Here is a 16,797-nt window from a genome sequence, read left to right on the forward strand (position 1 = left end):
AACAAGGTCTTGAGTTGTATGCAAAGGAGTATAGATTTGTGGGAGGAGGGGGTTATACTTCCACTATTCAGAGTGCTGGTAAGGCCCCATCTAAAATATGCAGTACAGTTTTGGTCTCCAGCGCTCAAACGGGGCATGAACTGGGACTGAATTAGAGAGTGTCCAGAGAAGGGCGACTAAACTGACAAAAAGTATGGGAAATCTATGAGGAAAGACTGGCCAAGTTGGGGTTGTTCATGCTGGAGAAGAGGCACTGGTGATACTATATAACTATGTATAAATATAAGGGGACCATATAATAACCTCTCTAATGCTTTATTTACCAGTAGCTCCTTCCAGCTGACACATGGGCACCCATTCCAATTAGAAGAGAGGAGGTTCAGGAGGGTTTTTTTTTTCAGTGAGAGCTGTGAGGTGTATAAATTTCACCCTAAATAAGTCGTGCTGGCTGATACATTAGATAGCTTTAAGAAGGGGTTGGATGGCTTATTAGCATGTGAGTGAATACAGGTTTATGAAAGGTAGCTCATAGTACAAGTTGATCCAGGGACTGGTTTAATTGCCATGTTGGAGTCAGGAAGGATTTTTTTTCCCCCATCTGAAGCACATTGGAGAGGCTTCAAATGTTTTTTTTTCTTCCTCTGAATCAACTAGCAGTTAGACAGGTTATATTGAGACTTTTAAGGTGAACTTGATGGATGTGTGGCTTTTTTCCTAACTTAACTTACTGTGATACATAGTGCTAGTTTTTCAGCATTCTAAAATCTAAAACAATAGCAATTCAAAATGTCACCATACATTTTTTTTATGCACAGATAATTTTTCGCCAGGGGAATTTCTATTTTGTCAACAACATGGTAAATAGGTTGAGGTTTGGAAAAGGATATTGCAAATTTTGTAAATCAACCCAATGTGTACATGCTTTGCAAGTAGAACACAGCAGATGAATACAGAAATGTATTATTTATGAACTATGACGTATTAGCAATAACTGAACCACCACTGGCCCTCCTATTTCTAACCATTTGTACTATTTTATGTTAATTTTCTGTATGAGAACAAAGATGCTGAATAGATGGAAGAACAGAGTATATCAAGTAAAGAAATATACTTTACAAAAATAAAGAGGTTGAAGGAGTGATGGAAGAAAAATAGCTTGAAGAATTGGCCCATAGCCTAAAGTTTTCTGGTGGGCCCTCGCATCCCATTTCGACCCAGCACACCATTAACCATCCATATTTATTTATGTTAGATATACAAATCCACAATAGATTATTTATTTAAAGGCTGTAGCACAGAAACACAAAATTATGTGAGGGAATTATAATAATAATGTTGTACTCTGTTTTCCAATAAAGTCTTATAGGGGCATTGTTCACTGATAGACTACTATATTGCATAATATACAATGAAGAATAGACCATCAAGTCAGTTCGTGGAAATGCTGCATTCTCCGACACCCTGGGCACAAGAGGAACCTGCAGCTTATAAAGATGCAATTAATCAGTAATTATACTTATGGAGGCATTTGCAGGAGGCACTTTGCACTGCCCTTAGAAAACCAGTGATTCACACATCAGTTCAGATTCACCTGCAGATTTAGCAGAAATATTTTACTGGTCACTCCATATCAGCATTACACCCGGGTAGGCCCCCTCCCATCCCTGCCACTAGACCAGAAAGTCCCTCCCTCTCCAAGACTTTTAAAGGTACCCTCCAGACTCACCTCCATTGTCTTTTTCTTTTCTGTTTCTGCCTTTAGCCTGGAGGGCCGGCTTGGGTTACTTGTTTAGGTGGCTAACCTTTACAGGAGAACATAGGGCAGAGTGAGGAACCCTTCCTCCTTTCCATGTGAGGGTTTGGAGAGTGATATAATAAGGGTTTTTTATGGCACAGAGTGTAACTGCATTGTCAAAATCACTCCTGTTCCTGGAGGTGTGTCAGGTGGGTGGCCTGGAGGTTGCCCATGACACAGAGGATCCTTGGTTGTAGTTGTTTTGCCGTGTGTCAGGAGGTTTCCCCCACCCACCCCTCCGCTTTCTCGAGCTGCCTTCCCTAGGCGTCGGTTAGCATTGATGGCGGGGTTTTAGGATGGAGCTGGGTCAGAGGCGCGAGTCTCAGACTCACTGTCTATCTACTGCCCCAGGCGTTGCATCTCCCTCCTCAGTGCAGCGCCGCACCATTCCTCCACTTCTGCCCCTGCCCTTCCTGTCGGTGCGATGGGGTTGAGGAAGTAGGGGAGGGAATACAGAGTGCAGATGTGTGGGGGGAAACTGCCACATCCATGGGAAACTGCCACATCCAAGGGACGGTCCCCGGTGGCCATTTTGGGGGTGTGGAGTTTATGGTGGTTCTTTTGTTCCTTTTCTTTTTGTTCCTTTTCTTTTCTTACTGTCTCTCTCTCTCTCTCTTCTTATTTTCTCTTGGGTCTTAGCTTGCCAGAAGACCTGCTTCATAAAAAGCTCAAGACCGTGGGGAATCAATTGCAAACGCCCCAATGTGTGGGATGCTTCAAGCTCCCTCTGGTGGGCAGGAAATTTTGTGACACCTGCTGGAAGGATCTTTGCAGGTCTGCTTCTGACTCCTCAGGAAGGTGCAGAGAAAATTTGGAGGAAGACCAGTTGCCTACTATGGAAACATGGGGCAAGAAAGAAGATTTATCAGAGGATATGGGTCTCTTCCCTGGTATTGCAGAGTCTGTTAGAGATTTGGATGAGGACTCTGAGGCCTTGAATGAGTCATTTGATTTTTCATTAGTGTCTCCCCTGATTAAAGCATTGCAACTTATTCTAGGAGTAGAGGAAGAAGTGGAATGTCCCAAAACTATTAAGGTTTTGCCTACTCCTTCCATAAATCGTCAGACCTTTCCCTTGGTCGGGGAGGTTGCAGATCTAATAAAAGCTGAGTGGCAGAAGGCAGCTAAGAAGGTCTCCTTTGTTTCTCCAGGCACTAGGTTTGCCAAGTTATATCCGTTTAAGGAGACAGAGGTAAAAGACTGGACAGTACCTCCTTCGGTTGATCCTGCTGTCATCCACCATGCAAAAAAAGACAACCTTACCTATTGATGATTGTTCTGCCTTAAAAGACCCCATGGACAGAAGGGTTGAATCTGACCTAAGAAAGACTTTTATGGTTGCAAGGGCAGCTTGTAAACTGGCGGTGGCCTTGATCTCCGTAGCCAAAGCCATGTCTTGTTGGATTGACTCCATTGACAAAGCTGTGAATGAGGGGGCAGATAAGAAAGAGGTCTCAGCAAGTCTAGCAGAATTGAAGGTGGCAGCATGTTTCATTTCAGAAGGAGCAGCAGATCGGCCTGCTCTATGGCTATTTCAGTGGCAGCCCTTTGGCTCAGGTCCTGGTCTGCGGACACCTCGTCTAAGATGAGTTTCTGCACTCTTCCTTTTGAGGGCTCTCGGCTCTTTGGAGCTAAACTAGATGAGGTTATAACCAAAGCCTCATGGGGTAAGAGCCAGTTCTTACCTCAAGAGAAAAAGAGACCAAGATTTAAACCTTTTAGGTCTTTCGGGTCCCGAGTAGGGGCGGTGGCAGGGTCCTCCCAACATGCTTCTAGGGGAGCTAGGGAGAACATCAAGGTCTTTGCCTGGAAGAGGGGGCATTATGCCTTTTCAAGTAATGACAAGACCAGGTCGACCCAATAGCGTAAGAAATCTTCCTGACTATCCCTCGGAAGAAGGAAGTGTGGGGGCAAGACTGGGGGAGTTCTATCGTGTTTGGAAAATGGGTTTTGGACAGTCTGACAAGAGTTTATTGTCTGGAGTTTGCTTCAGTTCCAGTAGGAGACAAATTTGTAGTGTCATCATACCCGGCTTTAAGAGAGAAGAGAAGGGTCTTGGATCAATATGTACAGTGGCTCGTAGATGTAAGAGCAGTGGTACCAGTTCCAACCAAGAGAGTTAAACAAAGGAATTTATTCAGTCCTGTTTCTAGTAGAGAAGACCTCGGGAGGTTGGAGACCAATTTTAAATCTCAAGGAGGTCAACAAATTTCTGAAGTCACAGAAATTCAAAATGGAATCCATCTTTTACATAATTGCAGCAGTACTGCCAGAAGATTGGTTCCCAAAACATAAAAAAGGAAGCAATGTATGGTATAGTATGTCTTATATAGATGTTATATAAGTAGTCAAAACCACTCACAATGTTGTCCCATAAATGTAGGCTCAAAAGTATTCTCTCTCCGAACGTTGTGAGTAAGGGATCGTTAGGGAGCGGAGTTGCGGTGTACTAGCGCACGCTGGCAGGCAGATTTCTATGAGGCCGGCTTCAGTGTAGTTCTACAAACAGAAAAGCTTCAAATGGTGATGTATTGCCAGAGCTACAGGAAGGCCCTGCGGGCCAATTAACTTACCAAGCGGTGATGAGAAGGAGCCGTTAATTAATTGCTGGTCTCTCTCTGGAGTTCACCGTTCTTCTATTTCCAGAGGATCAATGAAAAGCGGAGTTGTGCTGTGGATTAGCGCAGACAGACCTATGGAGCCAGCTTCAAGTTTGAATAATGGCGGCACCTCTGCAGGATACATCAGCGTGCTGTAGTTCCTTAATAATTTATCACAGTCTTCCAGTCATGTCGGCTCAGAGTTTCGGGGTAATTGTGGTAATTCAATAAGGCAGATGTTGCGGATTATATTTTAAAGAAATTTATTAAGGAATAATGAAGGCCCAACGCGTTTCGTATCTCTTGATACTTCCTCAGGGGCATCACACGTTACATCACGTTACAGGTTAAATAGGTTACTTAATCAACTTATTAGCCTAATTGGCAATTAACATTAATTTGTTTTTAAAAATGCAAAATTTCGTTTAAAAATACAAAGATGAACCTATTAACTCATATATAATAAATTAGTATATATTCGATAAAATCTATAATTAATTCAGTACTGTGTCATTAATCATTAAATACACTTAAAAGTAGTTAAAAAACAGTATTTTGCGAAACTCCGAATGTGCCCAGGGACAGTGGGCTTTCCAGCAGAAGGATGTTTCTTCCAGCATACTGGAGATCAGGGCAGCTAAGAATGCCCTGTTTTCGTTTGCCCGAGTACTTCAGGGCTCCTCAGTTAGAATGCTAATAGACAACACCTCGGCAGTAGCATATGTCAAGAAGCAGGGGGGAATCAGGAGCAGATTCTTGCTACAGGAGGTTCAGCCGATTGTTTCTTGGGCAGAGAAAAATGTAGTTCTTTTGACGGCAGCCTATCTTCCGGGAATAGAGAACCAGAAGGCGGATTTCCTTAGTCGGATCATACTGTCGATTCACGAGTCTTTGCATCAGGACGTATTTCAGATGCTGGTGGAGAGATGGGGACTACCAGAGATCGATCTGATGGCTTCAAGCAGCAACACCCAGTGTCCGATCTTCTGTCCCATAGCGCAGGCAGTGGATGCACTTCTGCAGGATTGAACTTTCAATCTGATGTATGCATTTCCTCCATTTCCACTCATTTTTCAGACACTTCAGAAAGTGATACAGGACAAGGCCGAGTTGATCTTGACCAAGTGGTCGCACAGACCATGGTACCCAGTCCTGCTAAAACTGGCAATTGCGCCACGATGGCCTCTTCCCTGGAAGAAGGATCTTTTAAATCAGGGGCCGGTCCAACATCCAAACCCTTATCTCTTCAGGCATGGAGACTGAGCGCAAGAGATTGGAGGCTTTATGGTTTTCAGAAGCGGTAGTTTAGACTCTTTTAAGGTCCAGGAAGCCTTCTACTTTTTCGACTTATTACAGAATTTGGGAAACATTTCTGGGATGGAGGCAACAAAAAGAAAAGTCAGAGGAGATTTCATTATCTCAGATTTTGGGCTTCCTGCAGGAGGGTTTGGAGAAAGGCCTTCAATACAGGACTCTAATGGTCCATGTATCTGCCATCTCGGCATTGTCAAATAGATCTTGGGCCAAGGATCCAATGATTAAAAGACTTTTCATGGCTGCTCTCAAATTACGTCCGCCAGAAAGAAGGGCATCAGTGGTTTGGAGTCTTCCCTTAGTGCTGAAAGCTTTGACCTTGGATCCGTTTAAACCGTTGGAGGCTATTTCCTTGTGGTTTTTAACTCTCAAGACCCTTTTCCTGGTGGCTCTAGCTTCCGCCTCAAGAGTAGGGGAACAACAGGCGCTTTCATGAGGCTCGGATAATATCCTGTTTTTACATGATAAGGTTGTGTTAAGACCAGATACATTTTTTTACCCAAGGTGGTGTCCTTGTTTCATCTGAAAAAGGAAATCACTTTCCCTTTATTCAATTCAGATAATGCTGAAGGAGAAGAGATGCGCAAAATTAGTACGTTATCTAGTCCGTTATTTGGAAGTTACAAGTTCCTTCAGGAAATCATAAAGACTCTTCATAGTCCCAGCAGGCTGTCACAAGGGACAGGTGGCTTCATCTTAGACCATCAGTAGATGGATTTGTCTGTGTATTTCCAAAGCATATCAGTCTCAGGGCAAGCTAGCTCCAGAAGGATTGAGGGCGCACTCTTCGAGGGCAATTGCTGCATCCTGGGCAGCATTGGCGGAGGTTCCAACTTCACAAATTTGCGAAGTAGCTTCCTGGTCTTCAGCTAAAACCTTCATTTGACATAATTCTTTAGATGTCTCGGTTTCCAGCAATCATGCATTTGCAGCAGGGACTCACCTTACTTGAGATGTGGACGCTTAGTTTTTGTTGTTTTTTCCCACCCTTAGTAATGGATGGCTTTCTTAAATCCAGGTGTAATGCTGATATGGAGTGACCAGTAAAGGGAGAATTGTTTTCATACATACTGTAATTCTCCTTTCCTGGTCACTCTCCATATCAGCATTCCCCACTCTTGTAGATAAACTTGGTATTAGATAATGGAGGGGAGTCTAGAGGGTACCTTTAAGAGTTTTGAAGAGGGAGGGGCTTTCTGGTCTAGGGGCAGGGATGGGAGGGGCCTACCCGGGTATCATGCTGATATGGAGAGTGAGAAGAAATTCACTGGCACACAGGAATATCAGCAGCAGGGCAAGCCCTTGCAATTTTATTAATGCAGTGTGGAACAAAGTGCTTTGGACTGATAAGACAAAAATGGAGTCATTTGGTCATAACAAAAAGCACTTTGCCTGGTGGAAGGACACCGCATTCCAAGAAAAACACCTGCTACCTACTGTCAAATTTGGTGGAGATTCCATCATGCTTTAAGGCCGTGTGGCTAGTTTACAGACTGGGGCCATTGTGAAAGTCGAGGGTCGGATGAATTCAACCCAATATCAACAAATTCTTCAGGATAATGTTCAAGCATCAGTCACAAAGTTGAAGTTAAAATAAACCTTGCAGCACAGTTTCTGCGCTTGTTTTCCACATACATCCGGATTTTGTTTGATTGACATACGCTTCATTTTGAGACAGAAGCAGTGGAACAGGCACCCTACGTGCTACTGGTGTAAACTGACTTGCTTTCAAAGATAAAGTTACGCAGGGGTTGGACATTCCAGCAAGACAATGACCCTAAACACACTTCGAAATCTACAAAGGCATTTATGCAGAGGGAGAAGTAGAATATTCCCTCGACTTGAATATCATTGAAAATCTATCTTATGATTTGAAGCAGGCTGTCCATGCTCGGCTCATCAAATTTAACTGAACTGGATAGATTTTGTAAGGACGAATGGTCAAAATACCACCATCCAGAATCCAGACACTCGTAACAGCCTCTAGCCTCCTATAGCCTTTAATATTTGCAAAAGGAGGCTCAACTAGTATTCATGTAATATCTCTGTTGGGGTGCCCAACTTTATGCACCTTTCTAATTTTGTTATGATGCATATTGCATATTTCTGTTAATCCAATAAACTTTATGTCACTGCTGAAATACTACTGTTTCCATAAGGCATATTGGGGCTCATTTATAAACAGTGGGCACATTTGCACCTGGGCAGTAACCCTTAGCAACCAATCAGTGATTAGCTTTTTTCAGCCAGCTGCAGGTTGAGCAGTGAAAGCAATCATCTGATTGGTTGCCATGGGTTACTGCCCAGGAGCAAATTTGCCCACTGTTTATAAATGAGCTCCATTATATTATAAAAGGAAGTTGTACTGAAAGCTCAGCCCATGACATACAAAACTCCAAAGAATTAAGAGGGGTTCCCAAACTTTTTCAAATGACTGTATATACATATTTTTCAAAGTTATAGTAATAGCTTACCTATCTTACATTTATGAAGCAATGTTTTGTTTAGCAAGTTTTTAGGTCATTATATTACTGTCATTTTACTAAAATTGCTCATTTAGACTAATAACAAAAGAATGTGCCTGTACTGACATGTAAAATGGCATTTTAAACTGAAGCCCATCCTAAAAAAAATACAAAACGAGCATATGTGCATATTCATATATTGTCATAGTATCTCCATGTGTTGTAACATGCACACAAATAAAAATGAGGAAAAATTGTAAAAATCCTGCAACTAAGTCTATGAATGTAAATTTGTTAAATTCAAAATAATAAGAATTTCAGGTTTCCATGCATAAATAATATATTAAAAAAAAAATTAGAATGAAAAAATGTGAATGCACATACAGAAATGTTCTACACATTGTTATTTCTACTAAATATTATTGGTACTGAGTGGCATAGTCATATGAAATCTAGTTATACAAGTTGCTTGAGGAGGACAGTCACTAAAGAGTAATGGCTCATGGCAACCATTTTATTTTATTCCAGTAAATAGAAAATGCTTTTACATTTTGAGAAGCTATTCTGTTTAGTGAATTTCTCCTTCTGCTTGTAGGAATGAATTTAGTTTTAGTTAGTTTTAAGTGCTTGTTGATGAAATATGCAGATTGTAAAGCAAGATGGAGTTGATTCGTTCTGAATACCTTATTTCCATCAGCAGGATTGTGGATTACTGTAGTTTGGGGCTCCTGAGCAAGAACAAAATGAGAGAGAAAAACAGTTCCTATTGGTGAAATTCAGTTGCACAGGTTGAAGGAGAGCATCAAGAGACAGCTATAGAGGAATGCAGACAGCCCTACAGCAAGGTCAACCTTTTGCATAAAATGCCTTCAACATTATGTCCAGAAAGCAAACTTATGGGACAGGTCTTCTACCTACAAGAACAGCATGCAAGGACCTTATTCATGATCACTATGCTACTAGCAAAAAAAGAGTGTCTCCTCAATATTGAACTGTCACAATTGAGATTCTTATTGATTTATATGCAAACACATCATGGGAAATGTCCATATTAAATTTATGCAAGATCCAAACTGACGTTCTCTGGAGTGAAAGGTTTGGAAATATTGAATTAGCTTGCATACTAACAGTTCTTTTAACGTACAATGTGCTGTATAAATAATACACTTATGCGTATAGCTTTCAGCAGTAAAAATGCCTATGTATAACTGACTTTAAATCATACAATTGAGTTGTATTTTGTTCTATAAAAAGGTAAGTGGCAGATAGATATAAAAAATTCTCTTTTTTAATTCATGTAATTCATACTTTGCATTTTTGTGGCAGTGACTGCCTAGTTTTGGCAAATTTGGTGACACAAGAAGAAATAGGTCAAGGACATGTTTTTCATTTTGTGTCAAAACATCCAATTCTACTGCATTTATTCATAATGTCTATATTGTTAATGATATTTAGTAACCAATATCCATAATGAAGATGTGCAGTATTTAAGAGACATACATGCCCTCGGAAATGCAGGGAAGAGCAAATCATTAATTGGTTTATGTCGCTAAAAATTAAGCACTATAATCTGAATAAGGTCATATTAGTGTTGCAGACTTATGTTAGCTCCCACTAATATCCACACAATGGTTAATCAAAATAAAACGGTTTCACTTTGGACATTTATTAAAAATTAGCTTAGTGCAACAAAAAGCACATTCTACTCACAATGGTAAAACATGCAAATGTCTCAGAAGCACTGAATGCCAATGTGCTTCTGCATTAACTGTACATTCTACTTACAATGGGACAAAACATGCAAATATTTTAGCAGAACTAGCAACCAATAAGCCAACTGCCTTTATTGAAACAGCAAAATACAACAATGTACAAAGAACCTTCCTCACAAAACCACAAAAATAACGGTTAAGAATTTTCAAAGTAAACAGAAAAGGCACAGAAGGCGAAAAGAAGCAAACAGAAACTACTATGCGTAATGGGGTTAAGAGAAGAACTTTTAATACCAGAGGCGGGGTAGGATCTTTAGGGCTGGTTATAACGTTGGCTTTGTTGTTGATCTGTGGTTTGCAGAGAAACAGAAATAGAAAAGGCATCTTACACTATTACTGAAGCCAGCTCACAAATAGGAAAATAAAGGAAAATAAATTCAGCAATTCTTGGTTCTTTGCCAGTCTATTCCAGGCAGTGAAAAGAGAACAGTATAAGCTCTGCTGACAATATACTTCATTATCACATTTATTTAAGCAGTTATATCACATATCTGAATCAAACAAACCAGATCTAAAAAAAAGACTCCCCTGCCCTAAACGGAAAACAAACAATCAAGGCATGTTCAGAACCGTGGTTTTATTCAAACCATTTTGCTGCAATAAAGATTTTTGGTGAGTATCTCATCGTTGATCAGGAATGTTGTAAAAATGTATCAGGACATTGAAAAGGAAGAAGGAGCAATACAGTGGATACAAAACACAGAGTATCATTAAAGAGGTGGTTCACCTTTAAGGTAACTCTTATTATGTCATAGAACAGCCAATTCTTAGCAACTTTTCAATTGTTTTTTTTATTTAGTTTATTTTTTTATACTTTTATAGGTATTTGCCTTTTTCTACTGACTCTCAAATGGGCGTCACGGACTCCCTTCTAAAAAACAAATGATCTGTAAGGCTACAAATGTATTGTTAAGGTTACTTTTTATTACTGATCCTTCTATTCTGGCCTCTCCTAATCATATTCCAGTCTCTTATTCAAATCAATGCATGGTTGCAATGGTAATTTGGACCCTAGTTACCAGATTGGTTAATATGCAAATTTAAGAGCTGCTGAATAAAAATCTAAAAAACTCAAAAATCTTAAATAATAAAAAATGAAAACCAATTGCAAATTATCTCACAATATCACTCTCACTTTATATCACTTTTCATGTCCAGTATGTATATAGTGCTGCTGAACACAGAACATAGAAACATAGGACAAGCAGGCAGCAATACAGTTATAAGATACCAAAGTTAGGACAGAGTAGTCCCCTTTTCCCAGCATGTAGGGTCCAAAGTGCATGGCAAGTGATATGAACAAAGGACTGCAGACCAAGCAGGTGATCCCCCATAAATGAGGAGTTGAAAGGGGATGCTATACCAATAACTTTTCCTAATTTACTGTTTAATTGCTAATGCAATAGCCCAGAGCTTTAATATTGCCCAAGTTTCTAAAATACTTTACTACCTATAATAAGAGCAGCTAGCTCTGATTGAAGTTATGAACTGCCACAGCCAATCAAATCCACAAGAAATCAGACAAACTCAATGGGTGGATTCTCTTTTATGTACCTCAGTTATTCAGTGTGTTATTTTACATGCCCTGAGTTTTCCCTCATTTTACATTGTTGTTTTGTGGTCCCACCTATATATTATGCATAATACATGTCTCTCATTTTACATTTTCCTGGATGTTACAACATTTTTTTTAATCCCCTGAAAAACATAAAGTGGGGGTTCTACTGTAATTATATAAAGGAGTCTAGGAGCTAACTGAAGTATTTGTGTGAAGGCCATAGGGTTCACCTGCCAAACCTTTTACTAAAGGCAATCCCAGACAGTATACTGTAACATTCAGGGCAGGATTTATATAATGGGCACCCCTAGGCCGCGGTCATTCGTGCCCCCGTCCCCTCCCTTTTATTTCCTCAAATTTACATCATCGGGACCAGAGCAAATGGGATTGATGCACTAGAAATGTAAAAAACTATTGTATCTCCTGCACATCCCCAGTGAACCAATGTGGGTGTGATTGGGCAGCATGCCGCCGCCTAAAATCCTGCAGCCCTAGGCCTGGGCCTTGGTGGCCTCTTCACAAATCTGGGCCTGCTAACATTGCAGTGTGTGTGTGGTCAAACTATAACTATATTTAAAAAAAAAAAAAAGAAACTATAACTAGCCTAAAAACATAATTGTACTGAGGTACATTAAGCAACAGTATGTAAACTGTTTATTTCCACATTGCAATTTACATAAAGGCCTATAACTGCAATAATGGGTACAAATGATCACAGCCAACCCCCTGGACAAGGACACAAAAGTGTGTGAAGAGGAAAGTCAATGAAATACTTTACACAAAGAAGAGAACAAACATACTGATCCATATTGCTCTTTAGTAAATGGATGACAAAGACAAAAGGAATGTGATGGCTAAAATGTATCTGGAAAATGATTATTGTCCATTGCAGACAACTGCCATTTTCTAGCTAATTTCTGCTCCTCGTTTATATTTTCTAGTGCCATAACACAAACATGTATTTAAATTTATTTTTTTGAATCATTCCATCCTAAATTTTCTGAAATTTAAAATGGTTTGTGTGCACAACAATAGTAGAAATGATATCAAAATACATCACTTTTGAATTAAGATTTTCCTCATGTATTACATTTCTGTATTCACAAAATAAAATATCTATTTTAGATAAAGGTTAGATTAAATTAGCATTGTCCCAAAACGCCCACTGTGGGGTTGCCCACCCTAGGGCGAACCAGAAAAGTGACTGGGTGTTAAGGTCCGGTGTGTTTAAGTTTTGTGAGAATGACAGTTTGCTTTCCTTGTAGCTCAACGTTAGGCTTAGGCTAATGTAAACACTTACTGTATTTGCTGACCTAGATATGTAAGTGCTCATACAACAATGGTTATTAAAAGGGGGCTGAAAAGTCAGAAACAACTGTTATAATGCACGGGCTGCATGATGGTGGCAATGGTTTGTTTTTCTTGCAAAAGCTCAGCTTCCATCTTGGACACGGTGTACCATCATTTGCATTTACAAGACATACTTCATTTTCAAAACATATACATGAGACTATTATCATAGCCAGACAGGACATTATCTTTATCAATAAAGCCACAGGGTCTGATTGAACCAAATACACAGTAATGGAATGTTTGGCGCCCCTTAGGATCCCCAATATATTGTTTAGAACTTCACTTCACACATGGTACATACTAACTGTGCATGAAACGGATTATATTTCCAGGGAAAGCAGAACTCAGTACAAATGCAATGGAAATGCAGGCTTGGATTAGTAGTGTACATACACTGCCTTGCAAAATTATTTACCCCCCTTGGCTTTTTGCCTATTTTGTTCCATTCCAACCTGTAATTTAAATGTTTCTTAATCTTCTTTTATGTGATGGATCTGCACAAAATAGTCTAAGTTGGTGAAGTGAAATGAGAAAAATATATATAAAAAAGAATTAAATAAAAAAAATGAAAATTGGCATGTGCATAAATATTCACATGAAGCCCCTAAAAAATCCTGGAGCAACCAATTACCTTCAAAAGTCACATAATCAGTGAAATGAAGTCTACCTGTATGCAATCTAAGTGTCACATGATCTGGGAGTGCTAGGCATATACCTCTTCTATATGCATACCCATATTTCAGGCCCTGGTTGAGAGTTTTTTTATGTGATGGGGACAAGGGTGTGGAAAGAAGCTCTGCTCTTTACTTCCCCCTATGTGTCACTCCTCCACACTCTCCAATACATGGGAGGGGGAGCAGGATTAAAAGAACAGTAACACCAAAGAATTAATGTTTGTTAAAAGACAAGACAAACCCAATAGAGATAAACTGTCAAAGCATTAGCCTACTTGTACTGAAGTCTACAACACTGCTGATTCATCTTAATCCTGCATAATTTCTCAGTAGCACAGTCATGCCTTTTAAATACCTATTACTTGCATGACATAAACTTCCTGTAATGCAGCAGTCTAACATCAAGACCAAAACCAGTGATTCTGCGCAATGAATCCAAGCTGGGATTTGCACATGTGCAGATGCTGCTGTAGTAACTTGTCGGCCACCTTTTGACTTCGTAAGGGGGAAAATGATGTGCTGCACTGGTAAAACTGATGTGTTTGATTAACAATAGTTAATATAAACAAACTGCTGTGTAGTAATGCCATTAACAGCTGAAACAGGAGAAAAGGCACAGGTTACACAGATAACAGTATACAATGGGATTCTTCAGACCTTATCTGTTATCTACTGTGCACCCTGTGCTTGAATGGCTGCCCCCATGGCTACATAACAGCTTATTAATATGATCTATAGTTGTGTTTCTGAAGCAAACACACCAGTTTTACCAGGACAAGGCAACACTACATTATATTGTCCTTCCTTTAAAACACTTTTTTGGTGTTACTGTTCCTTTAAGGAGGGCTTGCCTAGGGAGCTTTTCCAGCTTTTCCAGCTTGGCCCAGTACTGGGATGAACATTGTGATGTGAGGGCTCAGTATTGGGTCCACTTTTATTTAACTTGTTCATTAATGACTTAGGGGAGGGTGTTGTAAGTAATGTATCAGTGTTTGCAGATGACACAAAATTATCCAGCCCAATTAATTCCATCCAGGATGTGGCATCCTTGCAACATGATCTTGACAAACTGGCAATCTGGGCAGCTAAGTGGCAAATGAGATTCAATGTTGATAAATGTAAAGTCATGCACCTGGGATGTAAAACTATCCAAGCCACTTATACCCTTAATGGGACTGCACTAGGCAAATCCATTATGGAAAGGACCTTGGAGTCCTTGTAGATGATAAACTTGGCTGTAGCAAGCAATGCCAGTCAGCAGCATCAAGAGCAAATAAGGTCTTGAGTTGTATTAAAAGGGGCATAGAGTCAAGGGAGGAGGGGGTCATTCTTCCACTGTATAGAGCAATTGTAAGGCCCCATCTAGAATATGCCATACAGATTTGGTCTCCATCACTCAAACAGGACATTATTGTATTAGAGAGGGTACAGAGAAGGGCAACTAAGCTGGTAAAAGGTATTGCAAATCTTAGCTATGAGGAAAGCTGGCCAAATTGGGGATGTTCATGCTGGAGTAGAGGCACTTAAGCGGTGATATGATAACTATGTATAAATATATAAGGGATAAGGGGATCATATAATAATCTCTCTAATGCTTTATTTACCAGTAGGTCTTTCCAGCTGACACAAGGTCACCCATTCCTATTAGAAAAAAAGAGGTTCCTCCTAAATATTCGGAAGGGGTTTTTTTAGAGTGAGAGCTGCGAAGATGTGGAATTCTCTCCCTGAATCAGTTGTACAGGCTGATACATTAGATAGCTTTAAAGGATAAGGAAAGTTTAAAACTAAGTAAGCCTTAACAGAAAGGTCCATCTAAATATACCAGTAAACCCCCAAAGTAATGCTGCTCTGAGTCCCCTGTCAAAAGAAACACTGCATTTCTTTCCTTCTATTGTGTACACATGGGCTTCTGTATCAGACTTCCTGCCTTCAGCTTAAACCTCATTGCCCTGGGCAAAAGCATGCTCAGTTTGTTTCTCTTCCCCACCCCTCTCCCTTCTCTACTGTAATCTGAGCCCAGAGCAGAGAGAGACTCAGGCAGGAAGTGATGTCACACCATGTTAATACTGCAGCTCCTATCCTAAACAAACAAAGAGTTTCTAGAGCTTTTTACTCAGGTATGATAAAACATTCTACAGAATAAATATAGCATTCTAGCTTGCACTATTGCAGCTAATCTATTGGCAATAAAATGCATCCATAGCTTTCCTTCTCTTTAAGAAGGGGTTGGATAGCTTTTTAGCAAGTGAGGGAATACAGGGTTATGGAAGATAGCTCATAGTCCAAGTTGATCCAGGGACTAGTCCGATTGCCATTTTGGAGTCAGGAAGGAATTTTTCCCCCTCTGAGGCAAATTGGAGAGGCTTCAGATGGGTTTTTGCCTTCCTCTGGATCAACTGGCAGATAGGTAGTTAATAAAAAAAAAAAAAAAAAAAAAAAGGTTGAACTCGATGGCATGTGTCTTTTTTCAACCTTACTTACTATGTTACTATGTTACTATGACTGCATTATGAATTATATTATATCCTTTTTTATATTTGTAAAATGGGTAATTTTAGGCCTCAACATTTCATCTAAGAAAACAAAATCACAGTCACAATCTAGTGACAATATTTATCAGGGTGGTAATAAACATCTTACTGAAATTGATGCTATCTTCAAGTAGGTACTGGGTCTTAAAAAAAAGCACTGTGAGTAATAGGTTTAAATAATACATAATTACATTACTAATGTGTGTTCTTAACATTCTAATTATTTCACATTGTTTATTACATTTCCCCTTGAATCTGCATTCCTTAAGTGATATAACATCATGGAAATTGTCTGTACCAAGCCTGAAAGCTCTCATTAACAGCCAGCTCGGTATACATCATTCAGTATTATAGAATTAGATAATTATCTTACCTTGACTCCATCTGGTTTCTTCAGTAAACTCTTCGCTGCTGTAAACAAATAAAGAGCTTTTTTTAGTAAGTAGTAACCAATAAGCCTTTGCTGATACGATGAGTGAGGCAGAGGACTTTCTCTGCATACAGCATAGGATTTAATCATTTATTAATGCCCCCCTCTACATCCAACATAATACACCTAAAAAACATACAAGCTAATGCACATTGGATCTATTTTGTCCCTTGATAGGCAACACATTCCAAAATAAATTAATAATATCCACATGCTGGACTTATGGCTAAAATAACTAATTTTGAGTACTAAAAAATATCCTCAGCTGCTATAGCCACATTTGAAGGCTGTGGATGGGAAGTTGT

The 16,797-nt window shown here is 39.7% G+C and overlaps 1 protein-coding gene across 25 annotated transcripts in view; it reads right to left on the bottom strand.

Annotated features, from left to right (window-relative positions):
- The window catches only part of camk2d.S (calcium/calmodulin dependent protein kinase (CaM kinase) II delta S homeolog), a 130,109-nt gene that overhangs the window by 18,899 nt on the left and 94,413 nt on the right, over nucleotides 1-16,797 (bottom strand). For 7 of the 25 annotated variants that reach the window (XM_041574316.1, XM_041574240.1, XM_041574246.1 and 4 more), the window contains exons 13-15: nucleotides 16,436-16,473; nucleotides 10,181-10,234; nucleotides 8,858-8,902 (exon numbers count right to left, since the gene is read on the bottom strand). In XM_041574316.1, the coding sequence (XP_041430250.1) occupies nucleotides 8,858-8,902; nucleotides 10,181-10,234; nucleotides 16,436-16,473 (137 nt within the window). 25 annotated transcript variants of the gene reach the window in all.

Source organism: Xenopus laevis, chromosome 1S, assembly GCF_017654675.1.
Source record: "Xenopus laevis strain J_2021 chromosome 1S, Xenopus_laevis_v10.1, whole genome shotgun sequence".
In the NCBI taxonomy this organism is placed as follows: Eukaryota; Metazoa; Chordata; class Amphibia; order Anura; family Pipidae; genus Xenopus; species Xenopus laevis.